The sequence below is a fragment of the Telmatherina bonti genome (genome assembly GCF_933228915.1).
Source record: "Telmatherina bonti genome assembly, chromosome: 1".
In the NCBI taxonomy this organism is placed as follows: Eukaryota; Metazoa; Chordata; class Actinopteri; order Atheriniformes; family Telmatherinidae; genus Telmatherina; species Telmatherina bonti.
This window is the reverse complement of record NC_136619.1, coordinates 13,676,259-13,700,541: the sequence shown is the minus strand read 5'-3', so window position 1 is coordinate 13,700,541 and position 24,283 is coordinate 13,676,259. Positions and strand designations below refer to the sequence as shown.

General features: G+C 40.5%; 2 protein-coding genes across 2 annotated transcripts in view; both read right to left on the bottom strand.

Annotated features, from left to right (window-relative positions):
* Nucleotides 1-8,977, bottom strand: part of thsd4 (thrombospondin type 1 domain containing 4) — a gene marked incomplete at both ends in the record, with an annotated part of 47,941 nt that extends 38,964 nt beyond the window's left edge. The window contains 6 exons of the mRNA XM_079258290.1: nucleotides 1,282-1,418; nucleotides 3,606-3,708; nucleotides 5,126-5,558; nucleotides 7,449-7,753; nucleotides 8,764-8,833; nucleotides 8,949-8,977. Of these exons, the coding sequence (XP_079114416.1) occupies nucleotides 1,282-1,418; nucleotides 3,606-3,708; nucleotides 5,126-5,558; nucleotides 7,449-7,753; nucleotides 8,764-8,833; nucleotides 8,949-8,977 (1,077 nt within the window). The remainder of the gene's footprint in view (nucleotides 1-1,281; nucleotides 1,419-3,605; nucleotides 3,709-5,125; nucleotides 5,559-7,448; nucleotides 7,754-8,763; nucleotides 8,834-8,948) is intronic.
* A 6,352-nt stretch (nucleotides 8,978-15,329) lies between these two features.
* Nucleotides 15,330-24,283, bottom strand: part of lrrc49 (leucine rich repeat containing 49) — a gene marked incomplete at both ends in the record, with an annotated part of 32,398 nt that continues 23,444 nt past the window's right edge. The window contains 5 exons of the mRNA XM_079258180.1: nucleotides 15,330-15,545; nucleotides 17,217-17,370; nucleotides 20,656-20,765; nucleotides 21,689-21,874; nucleotides 22,634-22,868. Of these exons, the coding sequence (XP_079114306.1) occupies nucleotides 15,330-15,545; nucleotides 17,217-17,370; nucleotides 20,656-20,765; nucleotides 21,689-21,874; nucleotides 22,634-22,868 (901 nt within the window). The remainder of the gene's footprint in view (nucleotides 15,546-17,216; nucleotides 17,371-20,655; nucleotides 20,766-21,688; nucleotides 21,875-22,633; nucleotides 22,869-24,283) is intronic.

The following is a 24,283-nucleotide window of genomic DNA, read 5'->3' as shown; positions in this document are numbered from 1 at the left end:
TTGTTTATACAGGATGGATCGGCTTATTTGTCCACGTTCTTGGAGCTGTCGTTGCTCTGCAACATCCAGGGGCTGAGAAACCAAACTTTAGAATTTTTTCCATCACGACTCAGCAGATGACAGCTCTGCTTCACTTCACGCCATTCTGTACATGCACCGTGGCTGATAAAGCAAATAAACGCAACATAACATCATAGGAGGAAGCAAGGCCCAAAAACAGAGAAAGTAACAGTGTGAGACGTGAGACATGAGTCAAATGAGCACAGTGTAGCGCCCTCTGAGGGATACTTCCAGCAGGATAATGCACCATGTCACAAAGCTCACATCATCTCCAACTGGCTTCTTGAACATGACAATAAGTTCAATGTACTCCCAGTATCTCCACAGTCACCAGATCTCAGTCCAGTAGAGATGTGGTGGAATGGAAGATTCCCATAGTGGATGTGCATCTAACAAATCTGTAGCAGCTGTGTGATGCGATCATGTGAATATGGAGCAAAATAACAGAGGAATGCTTGAAACACTAAGCTGAATCTAAAGCATAACCTGACAGCAGCAAGGTGTGCTACAACTCCTTTACAAGCTGGTTCAGGAAAAGGGATTTTCAGCTCTTACAGACCAATAACCATTCGGCAACTTCCCGATTCATCAGAGATTAGTTCCATCATTGATAATAATTCAGTCTCTCAGACTCTGAGAATACAAAAGCTTCTTTATTAAATCTTGTGTTTGAGACGAAACTTCAGGTGGATTACTGTGCATGAGAAACGCACACACGGGTGATCGGATTATAATAAACTGCTCTCTCTCCAACATGTTTCTGAGAGTTGATCAAAAGAGCAATAAGATTAAGCAAGCAGACAAAATTCAAAGCCAGTCATAAGCTGACCCACACAGCGACAGCATCCTGCTCTGGTGAAAGAGAGCAGCTCCAAACTGACTTTCACTTCCTCACCTCACAAACCCTCCCTAAAGGCTGTGCTGCCCTCTGCTGGTCACTGCCCGACGGGCATCAGTATCGTTTGCCCCTGCTACAAAGAAATCATCCAACATCCAAACTGCACAGCTGAAGCTGCTTCTCTTTCCGTAAAAAAAGATAATATTCACTTCAGGGAAAGCAATCATCTGAACATACAAATGAACATAAGATGCAACGACAAGAGCAGTTTGAGGGAAATAAAGCTCAGTTGACATTTTTTTTGGGGCAACACACGATGCAAAAGAAAGCTTTATATATTCAGATGTTGCCTTGATGTTAAAAACAAAGTGTTTGCGGCCTACCATGCATTTTCCTGCCAGACAAAGAGAAGTGTCGTTCTTTCCACACGGAGTCCCGTCGATCACCCGTTCTGAGTGCTGCACGTAGAATCTGAAGCCTTTGGCCCTGCAGTTGAGTTCACAAATCTGCTCTCCTGGAACTGAAAGGAGACCAAGCAGCTTGAGACATCTGCATATTGTGAGAATATGCTGGTGATAGCAAAAAGTAAACAAATTTACAAAATGACAGCCATGAAATAAAGTGAGCGTTCATCTTTATGTTGGCATTTTACTGTGATTATGTGGCTAAATACAAAGACGTTTTTATATTAACCATGAGTTTATTATTCACAAAAGATGAAAACATGAAGCACTTTTGTAGAAAACGGTTTAAAAGATGCACATATAACGTTGTAGGTTTGTCAACAAAGGTTGTAACACAAAAATAAAAATCAATTTACCGCCAAAATAAAGTACGCGATTCCTCAAAACAGCGGGCAGCATTGTTTAGCATGTTACTCATTCTGTCAGTATGCACGGCGTGTTTCTCAGCCACTTAGCTCTTTTCTTCTAAATACAATATCAGTCAATCAAAATGCAAACAAAGCAGAGAAGAAACACAATAACTTAGAAGTAACCTGAATTCTGCATCATCAACTTGTAAAAAAAAAATGCTTGATGCTTTTTATCAGAAACAAAACATTCAGTTTAATGTTTGAGAGACGACAAGGTAAGCGCCAAAATGTTGAACTCTTCTCCGTTCTGTTCATATGGAGTCAAATTATTCAGGTTTAACCTCTTTGTCTGGGATGATTTTATCTTCAAAGTCGGCATTGTCTGTCAGTAAAGGCTGCAGCAGTCCGACAATGCTCAATACACATCTGTTAGACGTGATATCGTTCTTTCCATTCGGCAAATGCCAAACCATCAAATCATCATGACTGTTGCCTGGATACCGCAGGTGAGAAGGATCAGAGTTTGTATGAATGAGCTTTCAGGCTCTGTGAAAGTTTAGTTACCAGTAATTTCTGTGTGACTTCTTGTGTTTCACATGTCTGATAGATTTTAGTAGGCATGCCTGTACCAGTGCCAGTGTTTTTAATTTTTAAAAAAAAATAAATAAATAAAGTCTTTAACAGAAGACATTCATCGGTTTTACTAAAACTTTTTGAACCCTGTTGGTTTTACCATTTTAGTACCTATCAATCCTGAAGAAATTATGTCATTTATGTGAATAAAACTGCTTATTCTGAACTGCGTCACGTGAATAAATGTCTAAACAGAAACCCACAAACCTCCCTCTGTCTGGTCTTTTCTACCAGCACCTCCAGAAGGACCCTGATGCGCTCCCAAGTCAGCCAAGAGATAAATATCTCTCCACTGAGTCCTGGGTGGTTGCTTCAGGAATGTCCCACTGTCCATGGCGGTGTCTGCAAGGTATTCTGACCAAACATCTAAACCATCTTTCAGTGCAGAGGAGCAGCAACGCTATTCTGAGCGACTTCTGATCAGAAAGTATCCTAAGATTTAACATCAATGCCCCTCTGGAGGAAGCTCATTTCTGCTACTGTTTACAATTTGACTTATCAATCACTACACAGCAGCTTTAAGGTGAAAGTTGGATGTAAAAGTGTAGATTTTGCTTTTTGGATCATTTCTCTGTTAACCTCAACCAACCGGTGAAACCGCTGCATACAGTTGTGCTCATATTTATTCATACCCTTTCATTAAAGAAGGAAAAAAAACAGCTGCCTGTAAAATAAGCTGAAATTGACTAAAGTAATAATAAATAAATATTTTATGAAAATCATGACTTTTTTCTAATTCTGGTTCAATAGAAATATTTTTTAAAAAAGCAAATAAATAAGATAATTTATTGCATATTACATCACTCATAAACTAATATTTAGTTGAACAATCCTTTAATGTTTCCACTCCAGTCAGGTGTTTTCTGTTCCTCTCAGTCAGACTTCTGCACCTGTTGACAGGTATTTTGTCCCACTGTTCAACAGAAAAGTGCTCTAATTTGTCCAATTTGTTTTTTTATTTCTTTCTTCAACTCAATTAAATGAAAAAACAGTGTCTTATATTACTAAATTATATTTTTGCAAAATTTTAGTTATTGTTATTTTTTTAAGTCTCCAGTTATTTGAGTGACTGTTGTAAATGAAAGGGTATGAATACATATGAGTACAACTGTAGGTGCAAACTTTCGCTCGCGACTAAGAACCAGATATGATTACTTTCCTCCATTTGAGGCGACAAGTTACACCTAACATAGATTAGGTTATTCCATTCTTGTTCATGTGCACATGTAGAATCTAAGTGGACACAAGCACACTGCTTACCATCATTAAAAGGTTCCCACTCGTACAGTCTGCCCATGAAAGGCTGCTTGTTGTAAGAGGAACACTGAACCGCTCGGATGTGTTTGCTTGATGGAGGACAGGCCTGAGGATCAACCAGAGAAACACAAACACATGCATTTATTTTCCATTAAGATGTAAATCTGAGCCTGTCTATCTGCAACGGCAACAGCCTCCTGCTGCCACGGCCTGTAGCCTCTGAAAGACTGCTGCTGTCAATCACTGATGTTTTAATGGTTTCCACCCCTCGACTTGAAGTCATCCTTACTTGACAAAAGGTGTTAAATTCCAACATTTGTGGGAGCTCTGCGGTGAAATTCAACCTCCTTTAAGTCTCTTTATATATCCTTTGTCTAAACAAGCATTGGGTCTGCTTGACTTTGCTTGAATGTCTGTGTCAGGGAGACAATATACAGACCCAAACACGGTTTTTTCATTTTTAATGCACACATTCCATAACCTTGGCTCAGATAAACACAGCTCATCCTCACACTTGGTAAATGTACCCAAGTCAGGAGCTTCAGCATCATTTGTAGGCTTAAGTTGCAATGAAACAGCATGCGGCCGTGTTATGATTCTTACTCTAAAAAAGCATATCTATTCAACAAAGTGCACAGGATTAACATAATGTAAGACATTTAAATTCCAAGCAGAGTTACAATAAAAAAAAAAAAGAGCAAGAATCATCTAAGAAAACTGCAAAGCTGAGTGGAGATTAAGACAAAACACTTGTAAAAAAAGCATCAATTTATGCTGGATGACTACATGCACATTAGGGCTGTGACGATACGCTTTTGTCCTGATTCGATTCCGATTTTCTGGGTGCCAATTCGATTTAAATTGCGATTCTCACAATCTTTGACATTGCTGATTTTTCTAGATTAAAAACAACATAAATGTGTAAAACTTCTTTTTTGCTCATCATTTTTCTTGATTTCAATGAGGAAAAAACAACCCAGTAGCCAGACCATCTTTCTGCTGCTATAATGCCAAACAACACAAGTAAAAAGATAAACAAAAACAATAAAAAATAACAAAAATGTTATAATGGATTATTTTTATTTGTTTGAAAAAAAAAAGATTTTTTTAACAAAAAATCTATTTTAAAATTGAGGCAAAAAAATCTCAATTTTCAATTTTTTGATTTGATTTTCCCACCCCTAGTGCACACGGGTGTATTGAGACCAGCACTGCTTAAAACACACATTTTAAGCAACAATTGACTAGCAGAAAAAGGCCTATTATTTCTTCACTCTTAAATGGGTCGTTAAAACCTCTGATGACTCAACAGTTGAGGAAATAGCTTGTCTCTTGTTCCACCACTGGGTGCTGACGGCGCTACAGCGAGTAAACGCATCACAAATAGATTCAAGCACATTTTTCCATTTTTCACAAATATGTCCAGATTCGCAAACAAGCATCAGACTGATTTTCTGGCTTTAAAGAAAATAATTGACACTGCTAAGCGCATGTAACCAAGAAGAAATCACAGACTTGCATACATTACTGTTGCAGATCCTGTAGCGAGCATGCTCCCCTGAGCAGAAGGAAGAAGGCAGCGGGTTGTAAGGTCTCTCCTGGTGCTGCTGAAAGCCGGAGTTCTGGCTGCCCGACTGCCCCGCTTGCTGAAACCCAGCCTGGTTTGCTGAGGTAGGCTGGTAAAGTGGGGCCCAGACTTGGTTTTTTCTGGGCTGATGAGCTCTTGGGTGCACGTTGGGTCTGCTGAAACGATGGAGTTTGTTGAAGTTGTTAAGGCTGCCTGACCTGTGGGCATTGTGGCCTCCAGCAGTGGGGTGGTGGGACGTAGCCGCGGCTGAGCGTCTCTGCCTGTTGCGGCGAGGTGTCTCAGAGCCCTGGCCTCTATCTGTCTGCAGGGAGGCAACAAAAGGTGCTCTTCCATAACCGTACCTCCCTGGGATCATTTGAGCACCCCTCCTGGAAACACAAAGACACAGCTAACAAGAATACAACACTGAACATCCACCTGCCGATACAGCAGAAATCATTCATTCATTCATTTTCTGAACCGCTTAATCCAATTCAGGGTTGCGGGGAAGCTGGAGCCTATCCCAGCTGGCTTTGGGTGACAGGCAGGGTACACCCTGGACAGCTTGCCAGTCCATTGCAGGGCCACACAGAGACGAACACACTCACTCCTATGGGCAATTTAGAGTAACCAATTAACCTAGCATGCATGTCTTTGGATGGTGGGAGGAAGCCGGAGAACCCAGAGAGAACCCACGCATACACGGGGAGAACATGCAGACTCCACACAGAAAGGCCACTGACCAAACCCCTCCCCAGCCAAGGATCAAACCAGTGACCTTCTTGCTGTGAGGCCACAGTGCTAACCACTGTGCCACCGTGCAGCCACAGCAGAAATCATTTACATTTTATAAATATAGTTGTTAAATGTGGAAGTTTACGGTCTTTCATCTGAGCTACAACTAGTGAGAAGCACCAGCGTGCCACCAGTTGAATTCTGGGAGTTTCTGTCGTTATTTAGCGTCTTAGAGTCCAACTCAAACAACTCCTCCAACGTTCAGCTGTCAGTTCTATTTGTAGAAAAAAAAGAAAAGAAAAAAAAAAGCACAACAGGAAGCAGGTCACAAAGCTGCCAAGCACAAGCCGAGCCTTTGACTCCAACCATAAAGGACTGACTTTCCCCTGGGAGGGCAGTCAGACTGCCCACAGCGTCGGCTCCAAAGTGTCACTACAACATCAGGCTGCTCAGTATGTAGCGCAGTTGCTGCTAAATGGAAGAAAAATACTGTATGATCCTCAGATGACATTGTCATTTCATTGATAGTTACTTCACTGTTATTTCCATCTATCTGTCTTTAGAAAGCTACGATGTTATTAAATCACGACAGATCATTCCAGCGTCGAAATTAAGAGATAGGAAATGTTTATGGTAGGGCTGTGACGATATGCTTTTTTCCCGATTCGATTCCAATGTTTTGGGTGCCGATTCGATTTAAATTGCGATTCTCAAAATTCTTCAATATTGATGATTTTTGTAGATTAAAAACAAAATGTTTTTTATAAAACTTCTTTTTGCTAGTAATTTTTCTTGTTTTCAGTGAGGAAAAAACAACACAGTTGCCAGATCATCATTCTGCTGCTATAACGCCCAAGAAGAAAAGTAAAAAGATCAATAAAACCAATGAAAATGACAAAAAATTTATAGTGGATTAATTTTATTTATTTGAAAAAAAAAAAAAATCAATTTTTTAACAAAAAAAATCGATTTTAAAATTGTGAAGAAAAAAATCCTGATTTCCGATTTTTCGATTTGATTTTCCCACCCCTAGTTTATGGCGTCATATAGTGCTTAGCTCATGGGGATGGGATGTATAGGTGTACCAGTACCAGAGACATGCTGATGTGTAATCATACTTTATCGGCTATTGCTGTTTTTTTCATTGTGAGCTAGTAAAAAAGTGTGTTTTAATGTGTTGACTGCAGCACGTCGCAGATGGGTGTTTATTCAGCACAATGAGACGGCCAAGTTTACAGATTCCCCTAAAATAAAAACAAAGATCCTTCTTCATGCCTCTGTTTGCACTTAGAGCAATTATTTTCAACTATGATAAACTGAAAAGAAGTAAAACTGCGGTGCCCCCCCCCCCCCCCCCCCCCCCCCGCCCCGTCACCCTACAGTTGTAATGGTGGTTGTGTCTGGCAGTTATTGTACTGACATCTTGTGACATCCTCTTTCCACTGAAATCTCCTCTTATTAGAAAATAGGACATAATTTTACTCCTGACCACAGTCAGCAGACTGTTTGTGGCTCATATCTCTGTGCAGCCTGATCTCCCGTACCTCCGCTGATCAGGTCTGATCTGCTTCTGCCTCCTCTGCTCTCCGCTGCTGCTGTGGTTAAAGGCTCCATCGTGATGCAGAGAAGCTGCAGGCTTCAGGGCTGAGATGACGTAGCTTGGCTGTTGCGGCTGAACACCGGCTCCTCTGGAGGGGGACGGAGTGTGCACAGGCAAACAGGGCCTGATCTGTTCCTGTACTCCTTTTCCACAAGTCTGGGAGCAGGATGACCAGGGTCTCCAGGTGCCCCAGGAGCCCTGAACTTCTCCCCGCTCGGACCGGAACTCCTGTTGAGCCCTCTGAGGAACCTGCGTGGAGACAGAACAGGCTCAGTCGGTGGCACCACTGATAGGGCAGCTAGCTGTGAAATGCACGACTGATAAAAAAGCCTCCATCAAGAAGAGTCTCATCTCTGCAAATCACTGCCTTGTAACGGCGGTGACGTCATCTCCTTACAGCCCCCACCAAAATAAACGTGCGTCCACAGTAAAGCCTTATTTTGGCTGATTACTCTGTCTGTTAGTGGCTTGTCCCCCCTGTTGGATATCTGAAGTTCTCACTGCAGACTCGTCCCCTTTGCATGAGCTGCAATCACTGCACTCTCTGTTTGAGGAAACTGCCAGCAGGAACCACTTTGTCTCCAAACACATGGCATACAAGCACATAGTAAAAACTCAGCTGCCGTTGACTTTCAGTGGATGGCAGGAGAACATAGAAGCAGCGGGGAGAGTTTGGCATGAAGCTCCTCTGCTGTCAGTCAGCCTGGGCAGCTATTCAGAGCAACCCCCCCCCCCCCCCTCCGTCCTCCGCCTCAGCCTCATCTACTGCTTCAGCTTTTGTAACTCAATGCCACTGTCATCTCCGGGTCAGCAACAGGTCACACAGCTGGACTCCGAGTGGAAACACGTGGAGCCGACTTGCAGCGGTGACGCCTTCACACGCGGGATTGTTATCTGCCTGTCGGGACCTTCCACTGCTTTCTTTCATGTGGATCCTGCGGCTGCAGGGTTCAAGAGGTAGTTTGCCGACACCTGACATCTGCCCTTTTCTGTTTTGCTGGAATCATCAGAAGCTTTCACTGTCCCCCCCACCCCTTGGCGTGGTTTCTCGCCACTGGGAGCAGTGTTCGGTTAAGCTGACCCTTCACACAATCTTTGGAGATGAGAATCTGCTCGCTTTTGCCAACAATGCAATTAAACTGGCAAAACAAACTAAAGAAAAATCACGCAAAATATAAGAGGTCAGCTGGAATAAATAAGGAAGTCGTGTCAGAAAGGTGTTTTTATTCTCTCTAGTTGCTGCTCAACTCCAGCTTTACCTTCCTGTGGTCTGCTGTGTGCTGGCCGTCCAGCAAGCGTGACCAAGACAGCAGCAGCAGAAGAGAAACTCTGCGAACAAACAGAAATGGGGATGCTAAAAACACTCTTTTGTCTTTCAGTGTTGATGCATGCAAAGAGAATTTAGGGGGAAATAAACGAATCAAAGCAGAGAGTATTCATTTACCTGACAATCCAGCAACAGGCTTCCTGCATGGTCACTTGTTCTTCACAGGTGGACACTTTGGGTGCAAAGACAGAAGTTTATATCAGTGTCATTTATCTATTTGCAAAATCACATTTACATCATTCTCCATGTCATGAGCATTGATTTGATTAACCTTTGAAGACAGTAATGGACTTTTTATCCTTTCAGGAAATGTTTCCCTCCTTGTTCGTCATATTTCCCCCATATGATTATTTTTTCGTTTGATGAACTTCCAAATTTCACTTTCATTTTCATTTTTTCTTATATGTTACCAGGATTAAAGCATAAAATATTTTTCTCCCAAAAAAAAAAAAAATACAATAAAAACATTTTTTCTGACTTTTTTTTTTTTTACTCAAAACGCTAACTCACCTTCAGTCCTAATCAGAACAGACCAAATCATTAATTATTCAAATTGTAATCAAGAATATGGAAAATAGTAGATTTTTAAGATGTTTTTCTTTTTATTAAGACAGCTACACCATGCCATTAACTAACATTTAAAGTGTTAAAATAATTTGAATTATTACATGTTTGGTACTTGTGATAAGAACTAAAGTTGATGATGAGATCCAAACAAAAAATGCCAGAAAAATATTAATCACTAATTTCACTAATGACAGGAAAGAGTAACTTATAAATGTGACACTTAAAAATAAACTAAGACTGCATTAAAATCAGTTATTTTGCTAATTTTAGATATATGTATGACTCATTTTTAAATAAAAACCTCCATCCACCAAGATCTATGTAAAATAGTGGATATTTTTTTTATTCTTTTAATAAAAAATTAAAAAAAGTGACATCCCGCCATTGAATTGTCATTTTAAAGGTTAAAATAACTTTAATAATTATATCTTTATATGTTTTAAACGGGACTGAGGTGGACTGAAAGATCTGAGACCAAAATGTGCTAAAAAAAAAAACACATTTAGTGTTTTTGCAGCAGTCATTGGAGAACATTTTTGTCCCCTGATGACCTGAAAAGGCAGTAAATTAAAGCTACCCACAAAGGTTCATAGATTTTTTTTTTTTTTAAATTGTCCACCAAATCACTCTGCCTGACAATCCCATAAACACTGACCCCAGAAAAAAGAAGTCAAATACTTCTGCCCACTTGACCATGTGAGTTGACCTCTGACTTCTTTGGACCTTAATGAGCAACCACCCCCCATGCTGAAACCCCCTCCCTAAACGACAGCAGGTCTGTGGTCCAGCGAGAGGAGTCCTCTCACCTTTCACCTCCCAACATATAACTCTGCCCCGCTTTGCAACTTTACACAAAGTTAACAGAGCCAAACAATAATGGTCCAAAACTCTGAGGAAAGCTGGTTCCATTAGCTCTACAATTCCTCTCTCTTAATATTTAAATGTTTGGAAACATTTATTATCATCACCACAAAGGTGAAAGAACGCTGACAGACAGCAAAAGTCCACATATCAGCATGTCTACTTACCTGCAGGCTGCTGAAGTGTGTGTGTGGGGGGAAGTATTTGCAGCTTCACTCTGCTTTTACCAGCGTGTCCGATCCAAGCGCAGGGAGTGGAAACATGAATCCAGGCAGAAACGCAGAATTTCTCCCTCTGCAGACTTGTTGCTGAGCCATGTAGATCAGTTCATCCAGACGCAGCGCTCCCTGCTCGGCATGGTCATTCCTCGCCTCGCGGTTCTGCTTTTACGCGCAAAAACACCGCGGAGAGGAGGACGGAAAACACCCTCCGCTGCGCCCCCTGCAGCACCCCACTGCTTTCACTCCGCGCGTGGGCTGTCATGCAAATGCGAAGATGAGAGTCTAGTAGTTCTCTGCAGGTTGGGTAGCAGGGCGCGTGGATAAATGTCTGCGCGTAAAAGACAACTTGCCGCGTGTTGAGTTTTTCTGGAGTTCATGCAGTGACTTCCTGACATTCCCTCTCTTTCCCTCAGCGACATGCCCACGTTGAACATCAGGAACCCAGAGGAGAAAATATCCTTTGTGCTCTCAGTGGAACTGTTTGACATCCGCCAGTCACAGCAGCAACTGGGAGATTTCAGACTACAGATCATCCAGTTAACCAACCAGTATCAATATAAAAAGTCATTCAAATTATTTTTTTTTCCTCTTAAATCTTTGAGACAGCCATGACCAGGTGTAAATAAAAAAAATCTAAATCTGAATAAACTACAAGACTTAGGCTTGCATCAATGTATATGTTCTGAGATGAGAATCGTATTTGATTCATGATTCTAGTTCATTTAATGACTTAACTGTGTACTAATAAACTGAAATGAAAGGAAGAAATACTTTATTACTCTAAAGAGGGAAAGTCGGTATTGTAGCAGATAATTAGAGGAGGTTTTGTTCCGGAAGCTGATGGCTGCTGGCAGGAATGATCTTCTGTATATTTCTGTCTAACAGCGGACCTGAAGAAGCCTCTCACTGAACACACTTTGCTGTTTCTTCACTGTATTGGACATCAATGAAATGAATGAATGAAAGGAAAAATACTTTCTTAATCCCAAAGGGAAATTCAATAAGACAGCTAATCATAAATTCATAAACTGTTGATGATTTCTCTGTGGATGAATGTGATAACCTGAACATTCAGATCATTAGTTAATATTACTTTATTGTTGCTTAGAAGCATAGAAAGTCACATAAATAGAAAACAAGACCATCAACAATAGAAAAAGATAGAAAATAAAGCTGTATTTGTGCAGTCGGGTGCAGTACTTTTGCTGCTGTTTAAGTCTGTTAAAAGACGTGTTGAGTGTGATGTGTGTGCGTTTGTGTGTGATAACAGCTTGACAATATCCACCAAACCGGTCCATAAAAAATATTTAAGGCCTCAAGTAGAAGGAAAATTAAAAAAAAAAACCTCAGGAGTGTCTTCTGAACTGTTAAGACGTTTTCTCAAGGCTCCGATGTGTTTTTATATCTTTCTGTGAACAATACTCGTGAGAAATACTGTTGTTTACTTTGATTGAACACAATTTGTCAGTAAACATACAGATAAAAGCTTCATTATACTCTAATAAAATGAAAATGCAGCAGAATCAGCTGGAGCATCTGTGTTAGTCCACTGTAGGTAAGGTAATATCATACTCTTCCACAGTGGGATGGAGAAATTGATACCATTCAGGAATTTGCCTTTAATTCCAGTGTTTCCAAACCTCTTACTGGGAAACGAGCATTTAATTAAAGTATTTTTAATGAGCTGAACTTAAAGATTACACACTGATGAATGCTTGAGAAGAGCATGTTGGAGAGCAGAGAGCAGCTCCTGCTGTCTGAAACAGGATGGCAAAAAATAATAAAAATTAAAAACCAGAAAAAAATAATTATACTATTGTAAATTGATTAACTTTACCAGCAAAAAATTATTTTTAGAGGCTGTCTTGTTTTTTATTTGTATTTTTTTTTTGCTAAGCAAGGCCACAATAAACAGGACACCGAGTTCATTCCAGAAGAAACTAATAGTCGGTCCTGTGAGGTGGAATGAACTGGCAGCATTTCTCTCCCATACACACAATCTATCAGAGGCTTTTTGTCCACATCAACACTGCAGCATTTAAACGTGTGTTTTTGTTTATTGTTTCATCATTCACCAAAAACAGATTATCTATCTAGATTGTATTACCTGTGCCAGTTAATCCACTTTGTTGTCTTCAGTCATACTTTGTACATTTACTTTAACCTCATCTGTATACTATGACTCACAGTGACGCTAGTTAATGATCGGATAACGATAGCTGAATGAGTTAACATGTGGGCTCTTTGTAAAAATAATTCTGGAAAACACGGATTTACTGAAACTGGGAGGTATGTTGACCCAAAACCAGTGGCTCCAACAGATATTTAATGTTCCTTTGACAACAAAATGGAAGGAGTTTGGGAACTAGAGACAAGCTGCTGTAGTTTTGAAAGTGACATGTTTTCCATTGTTGCTTGATGTGTTTCAGCTGCTGGATTCCAAAAACTAATCCGATTATGATTTGCCAGATTTCACAATCTTTCTGTTTTGCTTCAGTCCCTGTTAAATGAGTTTCAATCAGCCTTTCTGATTCTTGTTTATTGCTGTTTGTGGGTGGTGACTGGTTGTGTTTGCTGATGGCTGTTTTCAGAAGCCAACAGAAGTTTTGGACAGAATCCCGGCTGCTTTTAACGCGACGCTGCCTTTTTCTTCTGCATACAAGCGTTTCCCTGGAGTCTTCCAAGTGTTGTAGAGGTTTGTTGTGTCTAACGAAGTGACATCTAGAGGCATGCCTTGCAAACTGCAAATGAATAATACCAATTTACAGTGCTCTTCAAAGCTGAGCCATGAAAAAGTAAAAGCAAAAGCTTCAGTCTGGAGTAAGTGTTTGGTTTGTCCTTTCTAGGCTACTGTAGTTACATAGAAAAACACAGAGGAGACATGCAGTATCTTTGAATATGACCTGCTTAAAGTAATGCAAACAAAATCATATTTTTCTAGACAAACATAAACATACCTGTGATATTAAATCACCTTCATTGACACGGCTGTATTTTTATCATATGTAGCAAAAGTTACATTCAATAACAGACTAAAACATAATCTTTAATACATAATCATGTTGCTTTCCAAATGCAAACTTACAAATTAGCTGTGAGATTTTCCCCTAATGGTTTTATTTTTCTGAACACATGACGTAACCTTTCTTTTTGCCCACATGAAAGACTGCTTAACTTTCACCAAGTGATTGATTATGAGTTATGAATGGCCAAGACAATCTGACTTTATGTATTCAGCTGCTGCCTCAGCCACATGGAGCTGAGTAAAGACTGCTGTCAGTGCTCCGTCTCTGTGTCTGCATGCCGTCACTAGTCCCGGACTTCTGTCAGTCCTTTTGGGACTAAACATCTCTTGCAGTGTTGGCAGCTGTAGTCCCATAAACTGTCAAAGTGTGTCAGCACAAAGCAGTGGCGCTATCAAAGTTGTTGAAAAGAAACCAGCTGAAGCTTACTGGCAGCAGAAGCTTGCACCAAGTAGTTTCCTGCTAAAGCAAAACATCAATTCTTGAACGTACAACAGTCCCAAAACCTCATGCAGGGTTGGAATCACAGGAAATGCACTGAATTGTTCTTTTTTTTTTTAATATAAAACTGATGGTAGATTTAAGGTAAAAATCACTCAGGATGAGGAATGAATTCAGGTTTCTCGAAATAAGTTCACCAGCTAGAGTTTTGAAACGAACGCGAACAGTCAGAAAAACAAATCTACTGACGGGAAAGACAAAAGTTCATCGAGCAAATCACTCGGTGATTGTGACAGTTTGACATCAAACACCTGTGAGCAAGGCACTGATCTCCAGTGGTGCGGATGACATGGGACAGCAGTGCCTGTCAAGTGTGTGTGGAGCATTTGGCACGCCATCTCCCTGCAGTCACTCCTCTGGGTTGCTTCTGTGCTCTCTGCTAACCTGCCTGATTAGAAAAAGGGTTAAAGCGTTTTTGTAGGATGGGTTTAATGAGGAAACACGTGAGAAACAGGTGAAGCCTCTACACCTTCAGGGACATTCCAGTCTTCAGAATTCACACCACTTAGAGGACCCTTCATCATTTTTAGACCTTACTCACACTCACACACCAACACACAGGAGAGCAGCGGCCCACGAAGTGCTGATAACGCTGTCTTCCAAAGTGAATGTCGAGGTTGATTCATGTTCATTCACAGGAGAATGCTTGAACATGAGATGAAGCTAACCTGACTGGAGGCCTGAAAGACACAACTAATTCTCTCCTGTAGTAACATTTAAGATAAAAACAACCGCTCAAACTAAGACATTTGTTAATGCAGAATCTTTTAATACTAAGTACAATACAGAAAATCAGTGGTAAACAAAAAGAAATTGTCCTTTTTGTGCCTCTTTCTTTCTTAAGTCAGGCAGGACACAGTGAGAGGATAATGGATGAGACTGATTACCGGACAGAAAAATCATTCAAGTCTCCAGAAAAGAGACACTGGTCATTTTCAGCTGATGATTGTGACACTACAAGGAGTCATTAAGAAGTCTTTTAAAGTGCAGAGGATGCTCAGTAGCCATGACGATGCACAACAAGTCGATAAGTTCCTCGAACTTTTTTCCAATTACGATTCGGCTCTCGACTCTGAAGAATCAAACTGTTTATTTTCAGAGAAAAAAAACCTACATTCGGTTTAAGATGTCGATGGATTGACAATGCTTCAGACATCTTTAACATAGTCTACATCCATCTGAAGAAAGAGCCTCCATCTGATAACCAATCAAATCACTTGGTGATGACATGTTATAGATGGAGACTGAAATGGGAAAAGCAGTGGGAAGCAACATCCAGCATGTGTGCATGTGTATGTGGTCTATGAGTGAACCTTTGGTCCTTTTCACTTGGTCTCAGAGAGCTTTGCTAAACTGGCTTGGCGGAAGGCCGCTCGGTCCCTCATCTCCAACACACAGTCTCTCACCATCTCTGCAAACATGGACGGCCAGAGTTTGTGTAAAGCCTCGCCCTTCAGATTAGTGTCTGACGCCCTTTGGACCAACTCCTGGAGGTACTGCTCTATCATGGCAGCGCGCTCCGATGACTCCACAGCACCCTCCTGTAAAGGAGAGAACGATGTTCATGATGTTTCAACAGCAGCTGAGAAAAATAGTGTGACAGTTATGGAAATAGACTGCTTTTCCAAACTAGCTCCAACACAGACACCCTCACATCATCCTCTAGAATCCCCTGCTTAAGCTACAATATCATGTATTACACTGCTGATTTCTGTGGACAGCAGCAGTTTTCTCTGTACTGTGTTTTCATATTCATTTACATATGGTAGATGACACCCAAAGCTTCTTTGCTCAGCAGATAAGACATTCTCCGTCATATGTTTGGCCTCATCTTTCACTTTACTTAGCTTTTGCTGAAAAGATTATTCTGGCAAATTTGCTGTCAGTATTCCTAACTTGGATGCAAATATGGTGAATTTGAGCCACTAATATTCATATAAATAATTGCAGAAAATAAAACATTCTGTTTAAATAAATATTTGGTCATAAAATTCAAACCAGATAAAACCCCCTGTTAAAAGCAAGCAATCAAAGTGAAAGCAGTGACCTGCACAGGGAGAGGAGTAGTAAGAGTGATGAATGTCATGCCTAACACAGACTAGTGTCCCATCTGCACCAACTTGTCAGTTCCTTCAATTCAACCTCAGAGGATAGAAGTAAGTTCCTTCCATTTAAAGCAGGATGAAACTGCATTAGTGTCATTGCCCTAGTAGCTTTAAGATTTATCCTCCCAGCTGCTGAGTGAGCCATGTTCAATCCCATTTATGCACTGCAGTGGAATTAAAGAATAAGCGAAGATTTAAGTAATGCATTAGAGCAAGTGTAATCATCTTAGTTGTGTTTGAGAACCCCCAATTGTGTGGTTTATACTGAATGTGATTACTACCAGTGTGGAAGATCCAGTTCTTCCATTTGCAGAGTACAGAGATTATTGGAGGTGGTAAACACTGTTGTTACAGTATATGTGTGGAATTTGCATGTTTGTCCTGTACATATGTAAGGTTCTTTGTGGATACTCAAGCTTCTTCACACAATAAGAATATGAATGTTGGACATTTTTAAATTGATTTTAAATTAATTGAGTGTTTGAGCCAGTGATGGACTGGCGAGGTGTCCCGGGTGTACCCGGCCTTTCGCCCAAAGACAGCTGGGATAGGCTCCAGCGTCCCTGCAACCCTTCATCTGACTACGCAGTTAGGATAATGAATGAATGAGTCTGTGAGCATGATGGTTTGACTCCACTGTGCGGAGCAAACTCATTTTACTGGAAACCACAGAACAATGTAAAATTAAATAACATGCAGTGTTGATTGGTTGCAGTGTTGTTGGTTCATCTGTCCAAACATCTGTAATGACTAATGACTGTTTGATAACACCTCTGAGATCCAGTGTCACACATCGAAATTTTTACTGCTAGAAAAGGTGTGATGATTCCTCTGACTCGGCATAATGATCCCTGTGTTAATGAAGTTAATCATCAATGGTCACTAGAGCTTATTTAAGCCAACATTAACACTTATCTCTGCTTCTTTGAATATACAGTGTGACCTACATTACAGCTGCAACGTAATCTGCACATAATCTGCACCTCAACAAGATCTTGAAGGCTGGTCTGAAGACAGATGTGGATGTTTAAATTTGAATTCAATCTTGATGAAGTTTCTGTCACAACTGGTTTAGTAAAACCTTTGTAAAACAAAAATAAGAGTAACCTCAGGGCTCTCTGCACTGCAGTCCCTGCTTGGGTAGTTAAACAGCGCTCTGCTCAGGCCTTCTCCTAGGAGCTTCCCATTATCCCGCAGCTCCTCGGGACTCAGCCCTGCCCGCCGGCCGCGCCCCTCCAACAGGAACTGCAGCTGCCGCTTCCTTCAGGGTGTAGACAGAGATGGGAGCAGAGTGAGTATGACAGAGAGAAGATAAACTCAGACAGCTGAGGGAGAAAGACGGGCAGCAACTAAGTGAAACCAGCACAATAAGAGAAAAGAACACTGTCACATTATTACTGTTGAAAAAGTTACATAAATAATTACTTAAAGTGCATAATAACAAACAGCAGATACTTCACAAACACTCTTTCAGCATTAACAGGGTTTTTGTTTAATTCTTGTTGCACAGCAACAGTAGGGATACACTCGTACAAAGTCTTTAAATGTGGTGTCAACAACATCAGATGTTGCAGCCTATCAGTATGAATGCTCATGGGATTCATTTCTGCAGCAACATGTTCACCGGGTCAGTGCCAGGATGCTGAGACGTTCGCAGGTGGCTGGAGGCAAACATTCCACACAGGACGATAGAGCTTGTAAAGGGTGTGTGTGTGTGTGTGTGTGTGTCTGTGTGTGTATAAAATATGGAATTGTGAAAAAAATGTGATTGTATTTTACGGAATGCTATTTCTGGCTAAGTCAGACAAAGCAAAAAGCTGCAAACAGAAATATAAACCCTGTGTGTGTATGTGTGCTCATGTACATGCAAATACATGTAGGTCGTTCTCCTTCTCATTCTTTCTTCTTTCCAACAGTATAAACTTTGTAATACAAACAATTATGCAAAACAAATAGAAAAATAAAATAAACATCCAGAATATCAAGGGGAGCATTATATCCATGATGCTTCCCTTGGCAAAGTAAATTTGCCCAGCAGAACACAGGATCCAGAAAATCCATTTTTCCTGCTTAAATGCTGGACAAGACAAAAAAAAAAAAAAAAGAAATGTAAAACCTGATGAAAAACAAGTCGACATTTTGGAACTGAGCCAAAAAAGCTATCAAAGCTATTTATGTAATCCATGGATGTCCGGCTCCAGTCCTCAAGGGCCACAATCCTGCAAGTTTTCCATGTAACCCTGCTCCAACACACTTGAACTTCATTGGCTGTTGGATCCATAGAATGGAAGACGGGTGTGTTGGAACAGGGATACATGGAAAAACTGCAGGACTTTAGACACCCCTGATGTAATCTCACCATCAAAAAGTCAATTACATATATTTAAGATCTGCAAACCAAAGTGTTTAGTAGGAAAAACGGTTTTTATGTGGGTTTCTGTTTGTATTGTGTTGTTTTACCCAGATACAATGTTTGTCATTAACTTTATTTGTATTTTATATCTGTTACTTTTATTTGTTTTTATTGTCTAACCTTTTTAACTGCAATGTTTTTCCTCTTGGGGATCCTTCATGCTCAGTCAGCAGGGCTGTAGCTGCAGTGATCATCCTTGCTTAAGTAGCTGTAGGGACACTGCAGTGCAGCCCGATAACTGTGGTGTGGACCCCCGCATGTCCTAATCTTGGCAGTTTCAAGTGGAAACTCTGTGGTCATGAGTGGGCTGGCTTCTGGTGTGAACAGATCCCCAAAATATCATTTCCTCACAGTAGCATCAAGCCAGATGTGTATTTTCTTATTAATACACAATTACATAGACAGACGCTAGAAGTTAGAATGCAAAAATATGATGGGGGGTGTGGGTGGTTGTGGTGGCTGGGTGGGTGCATATGTGCTGTGTGTGTGTGTGTGTGTGTTTGTGTGTGTCTGTGCATGACTGCATTTTGGAGAAGGTGATATCATAATCACGTATGTTAAAAACTTTAAATTTTATGTTTGAGTGTGTGAAGACTTTTTTTTTTTTGTGCCAAAACTGTTTTCATGTAAAAAGCTTTGTACTACTTTTTGTATGACAAGTGCTTTACAAATAAAGTTAGATTTGATTTGATCTCATTTGATACTGTAATTATCTTTTGTAAAATAATGTGCAAGACGAATAAACTAAGCTTTCCCACCAGGAATCAGGGGAACAAAGTCTAGACTGTCAAATTCAGCTTGAGCTTCTTGACCTAAAACTGTAGATTTTAAATGATTATACGAGATCATGATGGCGTTATTGGGCTTCATTTAGAACCACAGACAGGACACCTTGCAGTAGCAGCATCTTAGTGGGAATGGACCCTGGGAATGTTACGGCCTTTCTCCACTTACTGACCTCGGCAGGAAACGCGACACCTCAGCAATCAAACAATACAACAGCACACAACGACAAAAATGGAAACATGAAACATGAACTCTGCAACGTTCTGTCATTTTCTATTCAGGTTCACTCATTGAGTTTTCCGTTTTATAGGAATTTTTTAGCACTTGGACAAATAAACTAACTAAAACCAGACCCCCCTTTACCGTGTGTGAAATAGTCTGCAGTCCCGAGGCTTTCTGGAATAAGACTTCAAATCTGTATTGATATTCTATACAGTGTCCCAGATCTTTGGGGGGGAAATGAGATTGGGATATATTTGTAACTCCTGGATGTAAATGATGTTGCAGAAAAGAGTCTGAATGTAGTCTTCCGTGATGATATGAAAATAATCGTAGGCTTCAGGCGGTTGTGATTATCTTACTGTAACAGGATGAGTTTAAGTCAGGCAGTTGTCAAGTTCACTTTGAAAATAATTCAGCGTGGGTAAAATAGGACCCAATGACCTCTTTCATACTCAACATAATGCTACGGTGCTCAGCGAAAAGTCATAAAACAGATTTTACGGATTTACTTTTTTCATTAAACATGTTCTTTTTTTTCCTCTCCGACAAAATTAAACCTAATTCACAGCCACACATAATTGTCCTTGTCTTAAAGAAATAATTCAGCAAATATTTTCTTTAATTAAGACCATCACAGTGAAAGCTGAACCAGTCAGATGATTCAACGTCCCAATATGCCAGAAGAAACACAAACACTGTTTTTTCATGATTCAATGCCCTTCTATAAGAAGTTCTTAAGAGGCAGAGAATCATCAGGACTATTCCTTAGTTGACCCAGAGCGACAGTCCTCAAACGTTTTTTGGCTGGGGAGTCAGAGGAATGTTTGTGTCCAAGTGCCAAGTACCCACCCTTACCAAGGAGACACATAGTCTAATTCCCTTGGCTCCTCGGTGCCAGGCTCTGTCTCACAGTTCTGCTCTAACCTCCACACACACACAAACGTATTCACCCAAAATGCTGCACAGAGGCATGCACACACATGTACAGAAGCCTACATAACCAGAAGATTAAGGACATTGAAGAATTCACACATTCTTGATACATCTAAACAAACACTGCACACATTCTGAAACACAACACACGCCTGTCATTGAAATGTGGTTAAACCATGATTGAGTTCTCACCTGGACTCCTCCAGCAGGAGGAGGAGCCGGCAACGTGGAGTTTCTGTAGCTGCTATGTGACCCAGAGTCCCAAACACTCGCTCTGCAGCAATCACATCATTCATGGTCACCTGTGGTCGACACACAAAGCAGCACAAACAGCTTAACTGAGTTCTCTTCTTTTATTGTGCATCTCAACGCAAGACATAGCAAGTCACAACACTGTGTCTTGTGTAGGTTATTATGTACTTTTAGCATATGTAAGTAGGTACAAAACATGGAAACATGCAGAATGAAAACAGGCAGCAGCCATGTGTTAATTTAAAGACAGGTTTTCAGGTCAAGCCATGAAGGAGTTCTTTTTTTTCATTTGTTATCATTTGGCTCAGCTTGTGTTTCATCCACAAATGTAAACAACCAGTTTCCATATTCATGTGCAGATTTTATTTTGCTCCACAAATGAACCAAAAGGAATTCCTTTCATTAACTTTTGTCCAGATGTATACCTTACATCATATGGTTTTGCATTGTAAACAGTGCTGTTATTTAATGGTGCCTTATCCTTAAAGGCCAAACAGAAACAGCTGTCTTCTGCTTACTGCTGCTTGTTACTGGAAACCAACTAATGCATTGTCTTGATTTGGCTTCAGGGGGTTCTACAAACTGACATTGTCTGTCTGGTTTAAGGTATTACTTTGCACAGGTGAGGTGGTTTTATCTTCTGTTTTTGGTACAAATCTAAATAATAAATGATCAGCAAAGAGTTCTAATGTTGAGGCAATATCCTAAAGTAACACAGTTCATTTTTATTAGTAATGCTTATGAGAAAATGTAGCACTTCTGCTTCATTTTGTTGTAATTTCTCTCCAGAACTTCAGTACTTTCTTGGAGTCAGGTCAGGAGAGGTGTTCGCAACTCCTCATTTAAACAAGCACCAGAAAATCTATCAGCAGCCTGGCATCTCATCCCATCAAACAAATCCTGTGCCAATATACACCTTAAAAGAAGGAATGACATTCTGAACTCTGATCCAATGGGAGCAGCTAATTCTTACCTCCTGGCCATTGATCCTCTGGAGGTTGAAGTGGTAGAGGCGATAGATGATGAATGAGCGCCACAGAGCCAGACTGACCACTGGATTGCCCTCTGGGTGGATGGTCAGCTGGTCCAGACGCCTCACCTGAGCCAGGGCCGCCAGCTGTGGGAGACGACTAATGTTGGTTTCCAGGAAGATCAGATGCTGTGGAGAAATAGAAAAGGTGTTGGTCACATAGAACAAACTATAACTGTTTATGTCTGTAAATCACTCTCTGATTGTGGCATGTGCAAAGATTTACAGTCAAGGTTAATCCTTTAAGGGTTAACCACATGTTAGAGGTAAATTTGCAGTGACTTTGATGAATATATTTTTTAAAAAGTGTAAATAAGCCTGTCTGAGCCATCGCTAACAACTGGTTTGGGTATAAAAAACCCAAAAGTATTTGTTACAACACTGCTGTTTAGAATTTCAACCTTTTCACTGTTGTTACATTATTACTAACATAATGTTTTCTCGACTATTTGCTAAAAAGCATTTATTCTGTTTATTCTTGTCCAAAGCAAACGGAAAAACACAGAATCATTTTTCGTTGGCCTTTTTGTTAGTGTGAATGTTAAAGGGTTCAGGGAAATGTTCATAATGAAGAAACACTGACAATGCAATAATGATGTAAAATATCATTTTAGAGGCCCACAGATACACTTTTTTTAAACAGCATCCTCATTTATCTGCAAAGGTCTGATAACTTTGGGAAAATGCCCAAATGGTTTAACATGGTGCCAAAAAGTGCATTACCTCTAAAAGAGAACGGTTACACAAAACAAAGAAGCCAAAAATGAAAGACTATCTAACTAAATGGAAGCTGGCAACTTGTATCAACACAACTATTTGCATGACATGTCTAATCAGTTTTTTCTATTACTTTCCTTTTTGATGAATTATATCAACATCAGGCCTCACCGACAGATTTGGGAACTTGACCCTTATTCTTGGCAGTGTAGGTACAATGGCGTCAAAGCTGATGTAGCGGAAGGTTATAACAGTGACGGCACCAGCTGTCTGAACACCCCAACCCCTCTCCAATGCCTCCAGGGCTCCAAGTCCGAATAAACGCAGGGTGTCTCCATCCAGCTCTGCCAGGTGACTGTCAGACAAGGACAAGCTCTGAACGGTGCCACTCCCTGTCTCCACAAGCCTGCAAAGTATGCACAAAAACACAAAAGTACTGCTTGTAAGTCAGTCTTGGGGTGAATTCACAGAATTTGTTACCTTGTGAAACTTGAAAACAGACTTTACCCTTTAAATGCTGTTTTATAGATATTTGTGTAAAATTAAGGCATCATGCTAGGAGACAGAAAAGGGTAGAAGAAAACTCACTGGTCTCATCGGTGTTCTGTCTGAATTGCCTAATTGTTGATCTCTTTTCTTATACACAACAGCTAAAGTGCCCTTTCCTGATAAGAGAGTCGTGAGAGTAGAGAATCTGTGCTAGTCTCAGGGAGACATAATCTCCCTGCTCACGTCCATGTGCTCAACGTTCTTGGTCTGCTGACACTCAGGGGACTTTAAAGCATAGCAGGGCATCAGATGGCTACTAGCTGCACGCTACTCAACACTGACCATTCAGAGTTCAGCCCAACAAACTTATGAGGCGTATTCGTATTTCACACTCACACAATCACTCTACAAGCGAGAGCCAAAGTGGTTGAAAGACTAATCCTTTGATTGCACAAGTCTAATCCAAGATTCTTGTGGAGACCAATTTTTTACAAAGCTTGTGTTTGAGGAGAAGACAAGTGCACAGCAGCTACACACTGTAACAAAGCCAGAGTTGTTGCAGATACTAAAGTCCGGATTTGACCTCACTCTACAGCAGAAATAGCTCCTCACTAGAAAAAAGCCAATCAAACTTTAATTACATAAATTAAGAAACTGTCTTAGTAAATAAATGAGGAGAAGGTGACTAAGTCAATCTAGTTTTGACTCAGTCAAAAGTAGATTGTAAAATGCAAAGAAAAAACATGTAGAAGGTGATAATACTGTTTTGATAAAAAGCACATTGATGGCTGATGTGTAATCACTTGGACTTTACACCAGGTCACATCACATGCATTAGCTAAGTTGATGGATGCTACTTTGGCACAGAGTTAATTTGTCACATTCATTATTGTCTCACACATATTTGGACAATCAAGGTAAATCAGGAAAAGTCCAGGATGACAATGGATCATAAAGTGTTAGTACTCCTGGATTAGGCACTGATTAAATAAAGGGCGTGTGTGATCAAACTGATTAAGTTGAGTATCTTTAAAGAAAAGAAGAGGAGTTTGGTCACTCAGCAACTAGGTTTGTGTGAAACTACAGCGCATTGTGAATGAAGCTAACCTATAAATGCAACTAATTATGCATGTAGATGACCCGAATCACTTGGCAATAAACTGCTCCGTGACGCGCAGATGTTGTGTTTCTCAGTAAAAGTAGGTATTTTGAAACCAGTGGGCATTCCTCAACCTTTAGACGAGGTTGGCTGTAAATCACTGGGGTTTTTTTATGAGGTTAAGACTAGGAACAGAGTTAGGGTTAAGGTCAGTGTGAGGTTAGGGGTTAGGG